This window comes from Manis pentadactyla, chromosome 3 (genome assembly GCF_030020395.1).
Source record: "Manis pentadactyla isolate mManPen7 chromosome 3, mManPen7.hap1, whole genome shotgun sequence".
NCBI lineage: Eukaryota > Metazoa > Chordata > Mammalia > Pholidota > Manidae > Manis > Manis pentadactyla.
This window is the reverse complement of record NC_080021.1, coordinates 170,010,472-170,028,860: the sequence shown is the minus strand read 5'-3', so window position 1 is coordinate 170,028,860 and position 18,389 is coordinate 170,010,472. Positions and strand designations below refer to the sequence as shown.

At 38.1% G+C, this 18,389-nt stretch overlaps 1 protein-coding gene across 14 annotated transcripts in view; it reads left to right on the top strand.

Moving 5' to 3' along the window:
- BNC2 (basonuclin zinc finger protein 2) overlaps positions 1-18,389 on the top strand; it is a 442,599-nt gene that overhangs the window by 118,786 nt on the left and 305,424 nt on the right. For 11 of the 14 annotated variants that reach the window (XM_036888199.2, XM_036888195.2, XM_036888189.2 and 8 more), the window contains one exon: positions 13,097-13,297. The exons of 2 other annotated variants lie outside the window; for them this stretch is intronic. In XM_036888199.2, the coding sequence (XP_036744094.1) occupies positions 13,097-13,297 (201 nt within the window). Of the gene's footprint in view, positions 1-3,977; positions 5,900-13,096; positions 13,298-18,389 lie in introns of those variants that run through there. One more of the 14 variants, XM_057498711.1, reaches the window with a different exon arrangement.

The window sequence follows — 18,389 nt, the reverse complement described above, 5'->3', positions numbered from 1 at the left end:
TGGGGAGATCTCTTTGAGAAAGTGATGTGAAATCAGGTTTTTCCCTTGTTTCTCCTTTATTTCCACTTCTGTTTTCTACTCGCATAAAATGTTTTCAATGTTAAAAGCTCCAGGTTTATAGGGGTAAAACTTTAGGACTCTAGAAAGAAAAATGAAAACCATATGCAAAAATCTACATATATATCTGTTTAGGGTTTTCCTCTGGGAGATTTGGGAACAGCATTAGACACTATAAACTTCTTTACGGTTTATTCACTTGGTGTAGAATGGGAGAGAAAAGAAAGAGCCAATCCCTCTGGCAGTATTCTTCTCAACACTGTATACCCGTCATGTGAATGGAGAGAACTCAAAACCTTCATTTTCAGAACTGTATCTCAGCCCCTGGCTCCCGGAGAAAACCAGTGTGGTTCAGATGTGGGATGGGAGGAGCGGTTTGCATTGGCCTGGCCTCACGGGTGTTTGGGGCTGGAGCACACTTGGCTGTGGGTTACAGATGCTTGCTTTCCAGTATTAATGTGGCCAGCATGTGAAACCATGGCACCCACAATACTACACAAAGGCCCACGCCTCTGATAGTTTGGGAAATATCTCCCAGCTGAAGAATTCCTTCACGAAGGGCTGGAATACATTCTTGAACAGAAGGTCCTTTTTCAGAGGGGTGGAACCAAGAAAGAGATCCTAATGATACTGAACTGGGCACTAGGATCTGTCTCATGCTGTATCTATAGTTTTGGGAGCTTGAAATGAAGATAGAAAAAAAGGAAATGCTACTCTTAATTTGAGATTGCTAAATGCTCAATTCCATGCTGTGCATGTAGCAGAAAGCTTGTATGCTCAAGCTATTATATAGTTTTTTTTGAGATGTTCAGTGAAAACTATTATGGTGGTTGTCATCTGGCCCGATTGAGGATGTGTTCATGATGTTTCCACCAATTTTTATTTCCCTGAGCCGTCTGCAAAGTTGGTAAGACCAGACAGAGAAAACTATATAGAAGAGAAAGGAAATGAGCATGGGGTTGGGTGGTGCTTTTTTTTTTGTCAACTCCATGACCAAGACTCTTTACAGGGCACAGAAACTTTTGTCCCTCCTTGCATGTAAGGCCAGTGCTTCCGTCTGACAGCACACCGGAGAGAGCTGGGCTATTTCCATGCCCCATTCAGTGAGTGCATTCTTTCAACTTTTCACATTCAGGCATAATTTCCAGTGAAACAGTAGTTTGTAAGCATTCAGAAGTTAGTTTATTGACTCTTCTTGCACTTTTGAGCTCCTAATAAATAATTTATTAGTCTGATGGATATGTGGCAACCTAACTATGGAATATGAAATATGCACTGTTTTTCTAATACACTGTAGGGAGACCTGTTTATAAAGTATTTAGTATTGGTTTTATAATGTACTGTTGACATCAGGTGACCACGAAGCTCAAAGATCCATCTCATTTGGCCTACAGTATTAATGCTGCTTTATAAAGCTCTATGACAGGTCACTTAGACAGTGGTCCTCACAGAAAGGACTCTGTTAGGAAGGCAAGCTGTAGCGGCTGCTAGCACAATGGGTGAAAGCCTTTGTCCAAGTCCCTGAGGTGACTCATAGGCAGTTGCTGATGTTGGCCAGGTGATGGAACTCATCAATTCCCTGTTCTCTGGAGGCATTTTGAACTGAGAGTGCCCAGTTCTGCTAATGCAGCTCTCACTTATTGTGCAGAGAGTTGGTGTGATTTTGGACCACAATTGCAGTTCTGGAGATGAATCAAGCTGTAAGGAGTGGAACTGAGCTCCTCTCGGTTTCATCTTATGTTTGTTTAAGGAGATGACATTCTTCCACATCTCCTACTGCATAAAGCTATTTGATATTTTGCTTTGGGGAATTTCATTAGCCAAGAATAAGTTCATAGACATTTTAAAACACTATATAGTAAATACTTAAATTGGGGAACATCTAAATAAAGGTAATGTAATTCCATCCAAAAATTAATTCTTAGTGTTTTACTTTGCGTATGAAAACCATGTACTATAGGAATGCCTTACAAAGCAATGATTAACAGTATACTGTTGCCTATTAGGATGTACACTTTCTTGAGCCTATTCTGTTGTTTGTAATTTCTCATGATGTTTTGGGAACCAAGGCTGAGGACTTTCTGCTGTTTGTTATTTCTTTTATTAATTTCTCATTGATCCAGAGTTTCAAGTTTCATTTATCCTCTCTAATTGGACCAAACCCTTTCTATTCTCTGTTAGTCCTTGATTTCATGTGGTCTTTGTCTCTCTTAGCAAGTGACCTCATCTTCTCCGAGATGATTTCTTTTGTGTAGCTATCATTTATTGAGCATTTACTATGTGTTAAGCACTCTTTTAGCCCCCAGATTACCAAATATAGATTAAACTCTGCCCCTTTCAACAAGTGTACAGTTCAGTGGCAGAGCTGGTAGGAAGTTGGCATTCTGACATAAGTACTCACTCTATATTTTTGAACCACAGAATTTTTTTTATATCTCTTACCTTTGGTTTCTAAGAAATATTTTTTCTTCTCCCTTCAGGGGCACCCTTTTCATTTGTTCTGTTGATCACATTCTCTCCTAGGACCCTTTTATATCATTTTCCCTCTGGTTTAGCTCTTCAATATCCTATTCTTTGCTGGCTTTGTTCCCTTTTGCCTATAATAGACTTTTTTTTTTTCCCTGAAGTGAGAAACAAACCATCAACACACTCACACAACTTTTCTCAGGCTTTGCAAACTTTGAACTACGCTTATTTTACTTCACTTGCTTGCTTTGTTTTCAAAAAAGTATTTTGTATTTTCTGCTACCTTGTTAATAATTTGCTTACTTAACTCCTTCATAATCTGGATTCTGTAACTTCTGTACTGGTCCACTCTCTTAAGATGACAGTATATAATTATAAACTGTTGCAACCACAAATAAATATATATGAGGAATGGTATGGCATACACTCATTTACCCAAGCTTAAGAGCTGATCATATACAAATACATCTGAAGTCCCAGGTTACCATTGCAATTATGCTGCACACTGCCATTCCCTCTACCCAATCCTCACCCCCATCCTCAGGCATTATTCTGATTTTGGTATTTATTGTTTCCATGCATTTTATTTTGCTACTACTATATTTACTACTACCTACCCTCAAACTTGGTTTTACTAAAAAATAGTATTGTTTTTAGAACATTTAAGACTCTAACTATCTTGCCACCGTGAACCCGTAACTTGTCATTCAGAACATTGGACAAATATTATGCTCCTGTTACCACTGCTCCTTCTGTTTTCCTCCTCGGTAACCCCGGGAATCCCTCAAGATGCTAACTTTGGCCGCCACCTTTTACCTCTTGTGTCACCTATCTGTAGGTAACTCCCCGATCTGTCAACTCCAATGTCAATCTGTTTTCTGAACATTTCTACTTACCTAGTCACCAGCACAATCTGCTGTTCCCCCAGACTGAGCTCCCTGTATATTCCCAAAAACTAGTTCATCCTGTTTCTGTTGATAGTGCTACCATTTTCCCATTCTCAGAGTACTAGTGCTTTCGTGTCCTCTTTGACTCTTCTCATTTGTTACCCACATCTTACCAGTCATTGTCCCCTAGGTTTTATCTCCATTTTATGTCTTGCTCTTCTTCCCCTTCCTGATTGCCCATCATTGTTTTATCCAGATTACTTCAATAGCTTCCTAGTGAGTGTCTTTGCTTCTGCCTTTTCACACTTCAGTCTCTCTGTCATGCTGTTGCCAGATAAACCACAGAGTACAGTAATGATCAGACCTTGCTGCCACTGAGAAGCTTGCCAGAAGTTTTGACTTCTGGTGGATAACAGGATAAATAGCAATTCTTTATAGTGGAGTTTAGGATGCTTCCAGTTATAATAGTTCCTATTGACTAGTGCATCTCTTTCATTCCTCTTTGCTCTGCAAAGATCCTACCTTATATTCTCAGCAAATTGGGTGACCTCTTTAGGATTATTATTGGTTCCTTAGCACAAATTCTGACTTAGCTTAGAAATTTTCACTTACTGTACTGACTGGAAGTATCTCCTTTTTGAGCTGTATAGGATTCTACTGCTTCCTCTCTTACCACATTCTGTTTTATTAAGGTTGTTTTTGTGCATGGCTTATCTCCGGTACTAGATTGTAAACTTCTTGTGAGCAAAGACTGGATCTTAACTTTAATGTTCTCCACCCCTTCTTGTACTTGGCAAGTAGGGCTTTGTGGCAAGTAGGGCTTTGATCAGTATTCCCTAATTGCAGCCAAAAAGTTTAAAATGAAGAAAAGGGACTGAGAATCTGAGCTAGTCCAGGTAAAAGTATATCCCTTATCAATTAGCAGATTATTCAGTTGTTCCCACTTTGTTGCTTCTGTTCTTGCCAGGGTTTGTTTACTTAATGGTTGGCTGCTGTCTGAGACACCATAAAGCTTAAAAAATGGTTAGGTAGTCAGAAGAGTATGCTATATTTGCAATTAAAAAATAATCTGTCTTGATGTACTCTGTGTCTCTAATACTGTCTGTAGGATATGTGTAATTTCCTCTCCAGGCTCTTAGCAGGCACACTCTATGTCCATCCCAAATTACGCACCCCCAAATAGCCATAATTACAAATCAGAGGACAGGCTCAATGAGCAAGACTGGCAAGCATGTTTCAGGACCCCATTTATGGGGCTGGTACTTCTCAAGTTGAGGTATGATGTTTTCCATTTTAGCAGCCTGAGTACACTTCACACTCTTGCATTGCCTAGTTAAGGCATCTGTCACCTAATTACTCTTTCTCCCACTCTTTCACCATCTTTCACATTCATCCTCATTCTGTTAAACCCAGATACTTAACTTGATACCTAGCACTTCTTACCTCTGATGAAATTGTTGCAAGCAGTACATTAGTGGCAGTTATTTGAATGTTTTTTCATTGTGGTAAAATTCTGTCCCTTCCGTTTTCTCTCCTGTCCCTCATTATTTTTTCTTTTCCTGCCCTTTTCTAATCTTTCACGTAGTTCTGATTTACTGTTGTTATTATTTTTATTAGTACTGTTAACAGTAGCAGTAAACTTTTAGAACTGAAGTATAATATGCATACAGAAAAGTGCACAAAATCCTAAGTTATATACAGCTTGATGAATTTTTACAAAGTGATTATACTCCAAACCACCAAGTAAATGTAGATACAGAACATTACCTAGACTTCAGAAGCCTTCCTAGCTTCTCTCAGAGCCACCACTCCCCAGCAAAGGTCATCACTATTCAGACCTAAGCGACCTCTTAATTCTTCCTGTTCTGAACTTGATATTATGAGTGAGTTTCTGGCATCTTCTGGGTTTCTTAATTTTGGAAACCATCTCCAAGTTCATTCAAATTTACTCTGTTTGAACATCTTCCCTATTTTCCAGAAAATAGTCTCTGATTTTTCCAAAAATTTTGGAACTTGAAATATACTGGTATTTCACTTTTTAAGTTTGTTTTTTAGGTTTGTGAATTGCATATAAGGTGGTGCCATCAATAGAGTTGCTTTTTTCTGTGACTCCAAAAGCAGGGTTGGATTTTCTGGGTGTCTGTGAATCTCAGTCTACCTTCCTGCTAGGGATTTAAACTATTTTTATGATGTCTTCACCAGGCTGCAAGCTTCTCAGTCTGCAGACTTTAGAAGGAAGCAAATAAAGAAATTAATACTATCTTTATAATCTTCACAACTTTTTGTGGTCATACAAAAGTTAATTACGTACTGAATATTCCCAGCCTGTTTTTTTTTCATACTCTTTTAAGGAGACTTATCACTGTTTTTTTTCCTCTAGAAGATTTTCTAATGAAACACTGACTTTACATTATGGCAAAAAGAAACGATTGTCACTTGAGCTGAGAGAAGATGAGTACAGTCACTTTCTGTTTTTAAACCAAAACAGAGTAGGTAACTGTTTTATCTTTTGGAGGCTTGAGATTCATGCCAACCTCTGATGATTTTGCATCTGCAGATGTCTTGATTCTAAGGATTCATCATTTCCTTAACATTTTATAAACTAATCTGCCACACCCTACCCAAATCTTTTTATTTCTTAAATTTTCTTCATGTATCAAGGGACTTTGGCATTTGGAAATATCCTTGATGGGTTTCCCTGAAACTGAGCCTCTGATTAGGCTGTCAGCAGATGCCATATCATACTGATTGTTTCAGTTGGTACAGAGACAAGTGTCAACCAGAGTGCTTTCTCCCTTCTGCTACAGAGAGATGAAGCAGTTAGGTAGTATACACTTGTGGGGGATGTTCATGCCACTGTTTGCAGTGATTTAAGCCTGTGTCTTGTTCAGATCTTATTTTAGGAGGCCTGTTTCCTCTTTCTTGGTCTGTGGGCCACATACGTTGTTTTTAGTGCATAAGCTTTTCTCCCTTAGTGTAGGTGATCAAATTTTTTTTAGTATAGCCATTATTATTACTATATTTTGTCATGTGCTCTGATGTGGTATTCCTGTGAGTAAACACCAGAGTATTCAGTATTCACAGTGCTTCGGCAAAAAAACCCAAACAAACTAAGCCAAAACTGAAGGCATGCCTGTATGTCTTGTCTACACCTTGGACTATGATCTTGTCCCCTGAAATCTTCAGACTATTCTGGATGAGGTTTCTATATGTTGAAATGCCCAGCCTAGGCTGCCTGAGCCATCTGGAGAAGGTGTAATTGTAAACACAAAGTAACACATACATTTTTAAAGCAGACTGTCACAGAGAAGAGAGATTGAGACTGGCAACCAGAGATGATCAAACATTATTTTTCTTCCTTCATTAGGATCTGTAGAGGTCTTTCACTGCACTTGGAACTAGTTAATCCATGAACTGTTAACCCAAGTTTATGTCCCAAGTTGTAAGAGCATAAGCAGTGGAATAGGTGTCTCCCAAAAGGAAGATTTATAGAAGAAATACAGATGCCTATGTGAGTTTATTCACACACAAGCAGGAACAAGGTTAGATTCAGTAACTGACATACATGACCATCTTTTAAATCTGGATTAAAGGCTGCTACATTCAGGTTTGGCTAGATCGTCTAATAAATTGAAACATGAAAAAGAACTGTGAATTAAGAAAGAAAAATCTAGTTTTCTTAACATTAAAGTATGAGGACCCAACTAGTATACTCTAAAAGTTTTCCTCATGATTATCAGACTTTATTGCTGTAGAACACCTGACTATTGAAATGTGTTTTAACCCCTTACAAGGCTGGTAGTAGAAGGAAATTAGGAGCTAGTGGAATGTGTAGGAGCTTAGGTGTAAATGACAGGTGAATCCTAACTGTGAAGATGAGCACCTGAGATGTGTAGAGATGTATTCATATTAGAACTGTATTGTAAGAGCTAGTCTTTAGTCCCTCCTCCTTTCTTTCCCCTAAAACATGCAAAGCAGAGTAGGGTAATATTTCATATTTTTGTGTGGGTGTTTTTGGGTGAACTTTTCACTGCCCTTGCATCAAATTGTATATGTGACTCAAGGGAAAACAGGCAGCTTAGATTATAATATAATTATTCACAAAGGGAAAACTCAGTTGAAATTATTGTTAGATGTACTCTTTCTGTACTCTTTTCTTTATGGCAAGTCAAAAAATCTTCACCCTTAGCTTCACAGAGAAAATGAAACTGCACAATAAACTAGGGATGCCAGGTTTCACAGGGAAAAGGGTTGCTGTCAACTTTTTTCCTCAGGAATATGGAAATTTAGGTGGATTATCTGTTCAGAGGAGGTTTCCTTTATTAATTCTTTTTCCTTTTTCACTTAAGACATCTGTTAACATTTCACACAGCCCAACAGATGTTGCAAAGTAAGTACCATACTTTGTTCTCAAGAAAAATGACATTTCCTCAATTGGTTCCCCCAACCTCTGTGCCTGGGCCCAGCCTGCTGCGTCTGCATATTTTGCATATATTAAGTTACATACTTTAATGCTGTATGAATTTATACCTTCATTATTTTCATACAGTACGGTCTGATCTGATTAGAAACCAGTTTATATGTTGCTTTAAAGTTGAGAGGGGACATAACATTTAAAAAAATCTTTGAGAATGGCCTAATTCCACATAGAGGATCAGATAGTCATTATTAAACATTTTTTCTATAAAATAAGTGAATTACAAAAGCTTGACTTGTTTTGCCATAAGGAAGTGCTGATTGTCATGTGATATGGAGCGTCATTTTTATTATTTTGGCAAGAACAGGGACAGTTTTGTCTTGACAAGCCATTAGATGAATACCAGCATGTGTCACATGAAAAACCACTGATCTTTAACCCAGCTCTGTACTTAACCAAGCCTTGAAAATGAATAGTGAATAAAAGAAGAGCAAAGGCCAGTTTACTGTCATTACAGATTACAGAATCTCTTAACAGCTGCTGAACTGAACCCAGGGAATTACAGGTATTGTTTCCTGAACCAGCAGAAGTCCTAGAGATGCTTATTAAACTGTGTAGGTAAATCATACATTTATTTGATATTTACTCAGGATTTACATTGTTGGAAACATAGCTGGAAAAAATGGAAATCCTTGAGTACTTTCTCCGTGTACTAAATGCTTGCCTTTATCACAAAACCATATATATTTACATAGAACCATCTCAGTGAGGTTTCCCTGTCCCCAGCTATGGAGCCTATTTTAAGAAAGCTGCGTGCTTTTAAAGAATTATTAGTAAATATTAAGAAGAAAAGGGAAAGCACGTTATACTCACCCCCGCTCCACCGTACACCAAAAAAGAAACAACAAACCACAAACATACACCCAAAGCCAAATCCTTTGCTCATTTGTTTCTTCAGGTATTCATTGTGGCTGGTATTTGCATCAACATGTGCCTTTTTTTTAATGGAGGGAAAAACCTAAACCCAACTCAAAACCCAAATATTGAAAAGATCAGTAACATTTTAAGCAGTCGGTTGTGGGAATTATGTTTACAGAGCTAACAAGAAAGCACACTTTTTTACTCTGCTGGTGGAATTGCATTGTGCCTCCCTGTAGTCTTGTTATCCCATACTAACTGAAATGCAAATTCTTTGCAGCTAATTGGGTCTCACTGAAGGTACATGCACAGTATGTAGTTATATGCAAAAAGATTTTAAAAAGTAAAATTTCTCTGTAATTACAACTTTTAATTACTACCCAAAACATTGGCATATAGTACAGGTTAATGTATATATATATATATATATATATATATATATGACTAACTTTTCCCCAGATTACTCAAAAACATGAGCTATGAAATGGTAGTAAGGTATGAGTGCAAAAGTTAGGGGGGAAATGTTTATTTACAGCAATCTATAAATTGGATTTTATTAAAGTTCTGTGAAAATAAAGACTTTTTTTTTTTAGTTTAGGATTTAGTATCTTAGAGCCAGTATACCAAAGTCATGTTAGTAGTGTAATCCTTTTCTTGGGACATTTTAAATGTTAAAACATCATAAATATCAGAAATTACTTCCAGAGGCTGTTGTCTTTTTGTTTGTCTCTTCAGTTCTTCTGTTTTAACATTGTAAACAGCATTTTAGGTTCTAACTTTTTGTAGGTGTATTTCTGTTCTATTTTGTGGTGAGGTGGAGGTATTCACATGCCCATAATGTCTTTATTAACTTGGGTGCCGTTTATTTCATGGTGTTCATAATTTTCATGGCCCATCTCACTATCAGTAAGTGTGGGAAAGCCAACACAATAGCCTTCAGTATTTGTGATTCTTTAACCTGAAATACTTAGAATCAGGGTAGTAAAAAGCAATTACTGTGGAATTGATATCTGCCTCCATCCCCCTAGATTTAAATAACTTTAATAGACATAATTCCAGACAGTTTTTCCATAATCTACACACTATAGCCAGTGGACAAACTCAGAAGTCAATCTTTGTGCCTTGTTAGGTACATTTTTTGTACCTGCATCCTTAGAATGATACAGCTGTCCTGGCTTGACAGAAAATTATCCTAAGATTAAGGATTCTGCATGGTGTATTTGTAAGTGGAATGAATGGTAAGTTGAAGTCGTGTGTTTTGGGGATTTCTAGAAGAGTCAAATTTGTATTTTCATAACTTAATTTAAAAACTAGTGCTTGAAACTTAAGATTTGCAAGGCACAGCATGTATACATGCTTAAGGTTTGTGTTTTAGTTCACTCAATTATTTACTGATAAATCTGGGTTGTCTTACTGCAATAAAGCTTGTGGTCTTTGTCAACTAGTCTATAAACTAAAATTTTGATCAAATCCCTTTAGCAGGTGCAGTATCATATGATAGATTTGTTGTGAAAAATTTTAAACCTTAAAAAGATACCCTGATGCTTTTGAGGCTTGTGCCTTGGTAGTATTATGCAGGTTACATGGCAGACCTGTTTCATAAAGCACAATCTCAAACCATGATATCTGAAAGAGCTCAGTTTGCCTGTGCTGGGTAGCATTTTGTCAGAAGACTGCTGGCCAGGCAGACCAGATTTGGATGTATTAGCTAGTCAGCCTAATAACTCTGTACAGACTGTATCGATTTTCTAGGAGAGAGTTTATGAACTAAATAAACTTGGGGTTGGTGTCTTAATAAACTGCTTCTCTCAGTATGTCACATTTAGTTACGGAGCTGTGCAGTTTAGGGGGAAAAAAGGCTAATTCTGTTACAGATTGTTCACAGCAGGGTCTCCGAATTAGCCCTTTGTTTTGTAATGCCACCTTGCTTGGGCTCGCTTTGAGCACATTTCTCAGTTTTGCCCTAATGAGTTGCAACACTGATAATGTGGCTGATGATCTTTCATTGATTTCACTATCACTTGCTTGTCTGGTAATTGATCCGTTGCTGAGCCTCTAGTTAATTATATCGGCTTTGACATGGCCCAGTCCAAGGGGAATTTCAAGTCTTGCAGAATAACAGTTTTAATAAAAGAGTCTATTACTGCAGGTGCTTGCTGCTGCATGCCAGTTGATTTTTTGTGTGTTGTGTGTGTGTGGGTGTGTGGTGGTGGTGGTGGTGGTGGTGGTTGGTGGAGGGAGATACCTGGGAAAGAAGAAGACTGCAGGATTGAAAGAAAGAAGGTGTGGGGGCTGGAAGAAGAGGAAGAGGGAGTGAAGGAGAGAGGAAGACAGGAGGAGGGGGAGCGAAAGAGGAAGAGCCGGAGAGCAAGAGGCAGTCGAGAGAGAACACGCACACGCACAGGCAAAGCGATACAACAGAGCCTGCGAGGAGCGAGGAGGAAGCCTGCTATTGACAGTGTCCTTAAGCCTCCCACAAATAACAGCCATTAGTGGGAAGGTCAGGAGCTGAGCAGGCAGCTTGACTGAGGCACTGAGTGCCACTTCAGAAATCAAGAGGCTAGCAAATTTTAGAGGGAGTTTAAGTGGGTAATAGCTAGCTGTAAAGGTACAGTCGCTGTTGACAATTGACTCGGAGGGGCTTTTCCTGCTCCCCTCTCAAGAATATTTTTATTGACCACAGGTGGACTTCATATATTTTAAGGCAACAATTCTTTGGGTTCTTGCTTGTTTCTTCTCAGATATTGAATTTGCTGCTTTTGAGACTTTTTTGTGCCTAATGGTGGTGAACTGGAGGGAAGTTTAACAGAAAAGCTTTCAGGAGATGTCGGTTCTAGAGGGGAAGGCACATTTGTGTCAACATAGTGTATGTTTTCTCATCTTTTCTCATTGTCCACTAATGACACAGAGCTGCCATTGAAGCTCTTTTCTGTTTGTTTTGTTGTTTCAGAGAGTAAGGTTTATTGTTATTCTTGAGTTAAGAAGGAGCAAGGAGAGTGGTACATTTGTCCTCGATATTTGTAGGTGGTTGAAGATTAATGTTCCTTACATTTTAAGTTTAGGAAAGATGGCTTTTTCCTGCTGACTACTTTTATGATATGACATGAATTTAGCTTTCCATTTTGAAGTGACTGTTTATGTACAGTGCATTTTCTTCAGTTCTGCTTTTCCATAAATAAGGTAGATAAATACTATCTAATAAATAGATTGTTTTAGTTTAAAACTGGTTTAATTAAAAATATGGCATGCTACCGAGGTTATATTTTACCAGGCAGGAAAATGTTACAGAGTTGTTCATAGAGATCTTGAATGAAAATTGGAGTTTTTGTATTCATTACTTCTTGCGTGAAATGGGACAGGCTTTCTTTCTTCATCTTTTTCTTTTTTATGATATGAAAGGATATTGTAGATGTTTCATCCAGGAACTTTAACAAAGGATTTTTTTTCCTACTTTTGAGCTTTAGGCAAAGCTACACTTTCTTCCTTTGCCATTCAGTTTCTTGTTACTTAACATCCAATTTAGTAATTAATGACCTGAGGAGCTGGATATGAAATAGTATTTGTATTTATTTAGCAAATATTTATTGTGATCTTCTATGTTCAAAAAACTGCTCTGTTTATTTATTTACTTTTTTGAGTGTAAGGTCAGGGCTGTATGTATATTATTTTCTCTAGGAGTTTATATGTGGTTATAAATAGCCCAGCACATACTATATGACTTTTAGGAGCTGACATTTAGACAACACTGAGTCAACTTTATACATTCTCTTACAGCTGAATATTTTTCTTTCTTCCAGTGCAATTAGAAAATAAATGTTGAAGCATAGTGGTTTACAAATGTTAAAGACTGATGTCAAATATTGCATATTATGCCCAAAAGCATTGTTGGGAAAAATTCCCTGGGAAGGGCCCCAGCCTCTTGCTCTGTGCGGTCTCTGATCGTGATGCTGCTTGGAGTGTGCATAAGTATGTGTCTTTCTGTGTGTCTGGAGAGGGGTTAGTGCAGGGTGTCATTTGGTGCCTGACAGTGGAACAGTGCAGTTGACTCTTAGCTCTGCTATCCAATGACATGCAGTGGCTGAGAGTTTGAAGCTGATGGTTGGGTCTCCAGTGCTGCCTGCACACCTGACAGGCAGCTGTTAAACCGAGCAAAGGCAAGCTCGGGGAGTCACAATCTATGCATAAATGATAGGGGTATCTGTGCAGAAGGTGCGAAAGAAGCTCTGGCCCCCTCCCTCCCCCAAATCTCCCCCTTCCCAAATGAAATGCACAGTTCAGCCAGCTTCTTAACTACACTACACTCCTGCTACTGGCTGCCAAGAGGCTCAAAAAATCCACCTTCACTTTTCAGTCAGAAGAGGCAGAAGTGGATGTGAGAGAAAGAGAGACACAGAGAGACAGAGAGCCAAAGAGGGCAAGAGACTTGACTTTAAGAGACTCCTGTACTGACAACTCCATGCAGTTCGGAACCAGAACGACTACGGCTGAACCAGGGTTCATGGGGACATGGCAAAACGCTGATACTAACCTCTTGTTCAGAATGTCCCAACAGGTAAGTTACTCTCATTTTTTTAAAAGAAATTTTGAAATGTATGTGCACTTTGTTTCTGGTATTTTTCTCTCTAAACATTTTTTAAAAACCTGATCGCTTCATAGTTAGGCTCTGTTTTGTCGTAACTGTTATTTGAATATGCAGGGTTACTACTTCAGGGTTTCCCTAAGGGCTCCTTAAGAGAAAAAGGGGAAAGGATACTGAAGTAAAAGAAAGCAGAGGCATTGTTGCAAAGTTTCACAGTGCAGCTTGGGTCATAGGAAGACTCAATTTATTTGTTTTCTGTTAAACATTTAAAAAAGAAAGCCACCGCCCAACAAATGTATCTTTCTGTCTATATTCATCACTTCATCCAAGTGTCTGCTCTCTCGGAGTAGGTTCTTCAACCAGTCATAAAACGTAGGGGCCCCTCAGCACAGCCCGACTGACTGCACGGGGCTGCAGCAGCTCGCCTCCGACCCGGGAGGAGGCCGGGCAGGCATTGCAGCCGCGCCGAGGGTCGCCGGAGGCGGCGGCGGCGTGCGGGGCGGGCCGGCAGGGCGCCCGAGCTCCTCCGCGCCGCCCCGCGCTCGGCCGCGCCGGCCCCGGCCCCGCACGCTCGCCCGCCCGCCCGCCCGCCCGCCGGCGCACTCACGCTCGGGCGCAGCCTCGGCGTCCTCGTCCGGGCCGCGCGGGAGCGGCTGGCTGTGCTGGCTCTGCCGGGAGAGTCGCCGTGTGAGCGCGAGGCGGCCGGCAACTAGTAATTAATCACCGGGGTCGGCGGCTCGTACCATGCGCTCGGTGATACGTGCCCTGCGCGACCGGCTCCTCTTGCACAATTGCTGCCGCTGCGGCTCCGAGGGGGAGCGAGGGTGAGAGGAAGCGAAGGGAAACAACCCAGAAACTTTCATCTTGGACTGTGCTCAAGCTAGGGAGGGTAGTTCCCTGGTGCCTCCCTCTTATACACGTCTTGCTTTTCACAAGCCTACACGAAACCCACACAAAGCGAGTTAGTATGATACTGTCATCCCCACAGCACAGAAGGATTATTGACAAATACACATGGATTTTAAGTAGATGGCGATTAAGACATTGATACTGTTGCACTCATTTTTAGAAAATTACGACTGCTTTTTTAAAAACCTGTTTTGCTTGTAAGAGTTTATGAGAATTAAATACTTCATTGAGTTAAGGTTTTTTAAAGTAGTGGTAATGAAGGAAAGAAAATTTGCCAGGCTATAAACTACCTCAAGTTTAGAAATACATGTGTAAAAGGTAGTGCACAGAGGTAGGGGTTTTTGTAGCATTTAGCTAGCGAACAGTTATATCACACCGTTCTCGATAGGATAAATGCATTTGAAAAAGGTGTATTTTGACATATCCTGTAGAGGGACCCTGATTACTGCTGATACAGTAAGCTGGGATTTAAATGCAATCAACATAAACCCAATAAGCAACTCTTTATGTGCAGTTTCCCACTCTTGCAAGTTAAAAAGTTCATTTCCTCCCAGAGTTACTCCTTGTCACTGCATAGTGCTTTGAGAGGTGTGTTTCGGAGGCACATCCTGCCTTGGGTGGCTCTCTAGGTGGCTGGAACACAGAGTATGTTTTCACTGACCTTAGGACCAAGTAACTTGTGCTATACTTTAAAAATTAGATGTCACCTTCAAGGGTTTTCCTTGAGCTAGTGGAAATCAACAGTGTGTGTGTGTGTGTGTGTGTGTGTGTGTGTGTGTGTGTGTGTACAGTGTGTGTTGGAAGGGAAGATTGGTTTAGGTCTCCCTTTAGCTAGAAAAGAGTTAATAAAACCAGATAGAGATAATGATCAATTGATAAATGGCTATTGAACCACATAGATGGTGTTAGATTGCTTCTTTGGCACCAGCCCATTTCCAAGTACATTTGAATCTAAGGAGACTTTAAGTCTTGCAAAACATTTTAGCTAAAAAACAAATGAAAGTAGATGATAGATCAGAATTAGGAAAATAATTTGAAATCACTCAGAGCGAGAAACTTGTACAACTAAGCTATTATGTTTTTGATCCAGCTGTTTGACTCTGTGAATATATAAAGATCAGTTTTGTCTATACTTGTGTGCATGTTTGTGTCATAGCATTAGTTGACTGTATGAAGAGAGTAGAAATAATAGGGAAACAATTTATGCCTAATGGGTGCTGTATAAAACTAAATTATATTAATTACACTGTTTACTAAACAGTAGTAAAATAAAGGGAAAAATCACAATTTAAAAAAGTGTGATTTAACTGTATTTTAAATGTTTCCTTTATTTTTTGGTTTGGATGTATTTAGCGACTCCCCTCCTCCTCTTTTTTTTTCCTGTCATGGTTACTAAATGTTTACCTCCTGTGCATTTTTGGAAAGCATGTAAAAGAGGGTATGAGTTTATGTTTTTTAAAAAATCTTCAGGATGACATTTAGTTTGTATAAATATTGTATAAACTTAAAATTCTTACTGTGTAAATCTAAAAATATGTGTGCTGTACATGTTTAAAATTCAATAATTTTTACCTGTAGTTCATCAGCAATGCTGATTCTGTGTGTGTGTGTGTGTGTGTGTGCATGTGTGCAAGAGACACTTTTCTTGAAATGATTATCTCTCAAAGCCAACAGTTTCAAAGAATACTAGTTTCAATATACACAATAAGCCAGCTTAAGTCTTACTATAGGTAAAAGTTTGTCCAATTTAATCAAGCATGCAGAATTCTGTAAATCTAATTTCTTAGGCCTAATGACATTTTCTATATTATTATTTTAATTTCTAAGAAAATATTGATTTAGCTCATGAAATGAATATAATTGACAGGGCACATTTTTTATTTCAGAATTTTTGGTAATTAAACTATAAGATTTACATGATCATTTCTTTAAATATTAGAAAAGACTGACTAGTAGGTTTTAAAATTGAATTACAGAGACTTTTACCACTGACATTATTTAGAACAAAACTTATAGTGATAAGTAGCTCATGAATGCTGGTATTTAATAATCTTGGTTTGTGTCTCCTATAAGTAAATTAGGAAGTAGGAATATAAAAACCTTTGTTTTGTATGAGCAAAGTTGGATCTGCTTATATGTAAATCTCTCAGTCTGTTTAATACTGGTAAAAAGATATCACAAACCAGAGTCAGTTTAGATTTGGTGGCATTAAGTATGTTCCTGTGAAGTTCAAGATATGATAGTTTGCACTTTCTACATCTCTACATTTTTCTCCCATATTCATGTATGACATGTATGATTTTTTTGAAAGGGTTTTTTCTCCCCGTAGATACCAATATTTCACAACCCTAAAGGGCATGACTCTTGACTTTTAGCCTAAAGGGAGTTCTTTTTTGGGTCACTTTGATCATTGACAGGAAGAGAATCACCAGAATGGTTTGCTCATCTTCTCTGTTAATCTCCTTGAGTCCAAAACATTATTTTGCCCATTTTAACCTTATGAAGTACTGTTAAGAGTAAAAATTAAGGTCTAATTTTGAAGTGTTTTTAAAAATACAGTTTTAAAAGGTGATTTTTCTATTTCTGTAAATATTTTGTACATTTGAGAGAATAGCAAATGAAATGCTTTGTAGCTCCCTCAAGGGATGCAGTAATCTAATATATTTTGAAATGTTTTCAGAAATGAAACTATCACAGGTAAATGACTATCGCCCATGTTTTACACATTACTAGAGACATTTCCTTTTATTATTGGTGAGGTATATTTAACCTGTTTCCAATAAAATGTAGATCCCTTAATAAGGTCTCTTTTCAGACACAAGTGAAATACTAAGTTAGAATTATAAATGACTGTGCATCATTAAGTAGTAATTTAGGATTCACCCAATGATGTAACAAAATTAACAACATAATTTCATTGTGAAACTGTGTCTTATTAAAGAACAACTGTCTGACATTTTCTTACAGTTGCTTTATATAACTTCATGCAAATATTATTAGTAGTGACATTTTTCTATTGTGCATTAGATTCTCTCATTAGCATGATGTGTTAGTTATCACCAGAGAAATCATTTCTTCGATAGGTAAGGGGCAAACCAAGAAAGCTAAAAATTAAATCAATAATTTACATTAATACCAGAGCATCTGTTCACCGAGATATAACAGAGTAAAGCAAACTTTTTTACTATTATAAAATCTAGTGCATTTCAGAGAAATGATAAATAAAATATATTGTAAGAAATATAGCATTGCTGGAATCCATTAAAAATCATGTTCGATAGTTTTTCTCCCAGTAGTCTTTTAGTTCATTCTATTCATACAGGCAAACACCGTTTCAGTTTGTTGAATCTGTATTTTAAAGTGGAAATTATGATTTTGCCTGACTTTCTATCTCCCCCCACTCCCCCACCCAGTAATTTGAAAATTTATTCACTAACAGTTGAAAAGGCACCCATACAGTTTTTCTTACAAGTCAGGTGCCTAATTGCATATCGTGGTTTGGTTCTTTTTTATAGTTTGTACATTTTTATTCTAAACACTATCCCACTCATGTAGACATCCATTTTAACATAGGAAGTATATTCTTTTTTAATCAGAGCCCTGAGTAAAGCGGTTGATAGTTCATGGTCTTTGAAAATGACTTTGATTGCCAGACATCATCCATCCCTAGGTTTCTGTACTTTTTCCTCCTCCCCTTTTCCTCCCCTTCTTACAATTGGTGTATTTTGATAATCACGTCTTTCTAAGAAAGGATTAAATTGACCAAACTTATGGTCTTGATGCTAAAATATTTATTTTATATTAGGAGGCATTTAATTTCAGCCTGTTGAATTACTGGACTGCTACCTCCAATTTAGTGCCCCTCTCTCATGTGAGTGAGAGTATGTTTTATTTTGATGTTTTCACTATAGACATATATCCAAGTATAATTTTTAACATCTGTTCTGATAATGTAACATTAATAGGAATAGTTGAGTAATTGTTACAATATAAATTGTAGCATAGAGACAGGTGTTTGTATGTTGGCCTATACTTTGTATAAGATGCAGACTTCACAGGTTCTGTCTTAATTTGTAATGCAGTGGGAAAGTAGTAGGTCATATACATGGTAATTATGTACATGTTAGTGCAAGTAAAGCATGCACAGACATATTCT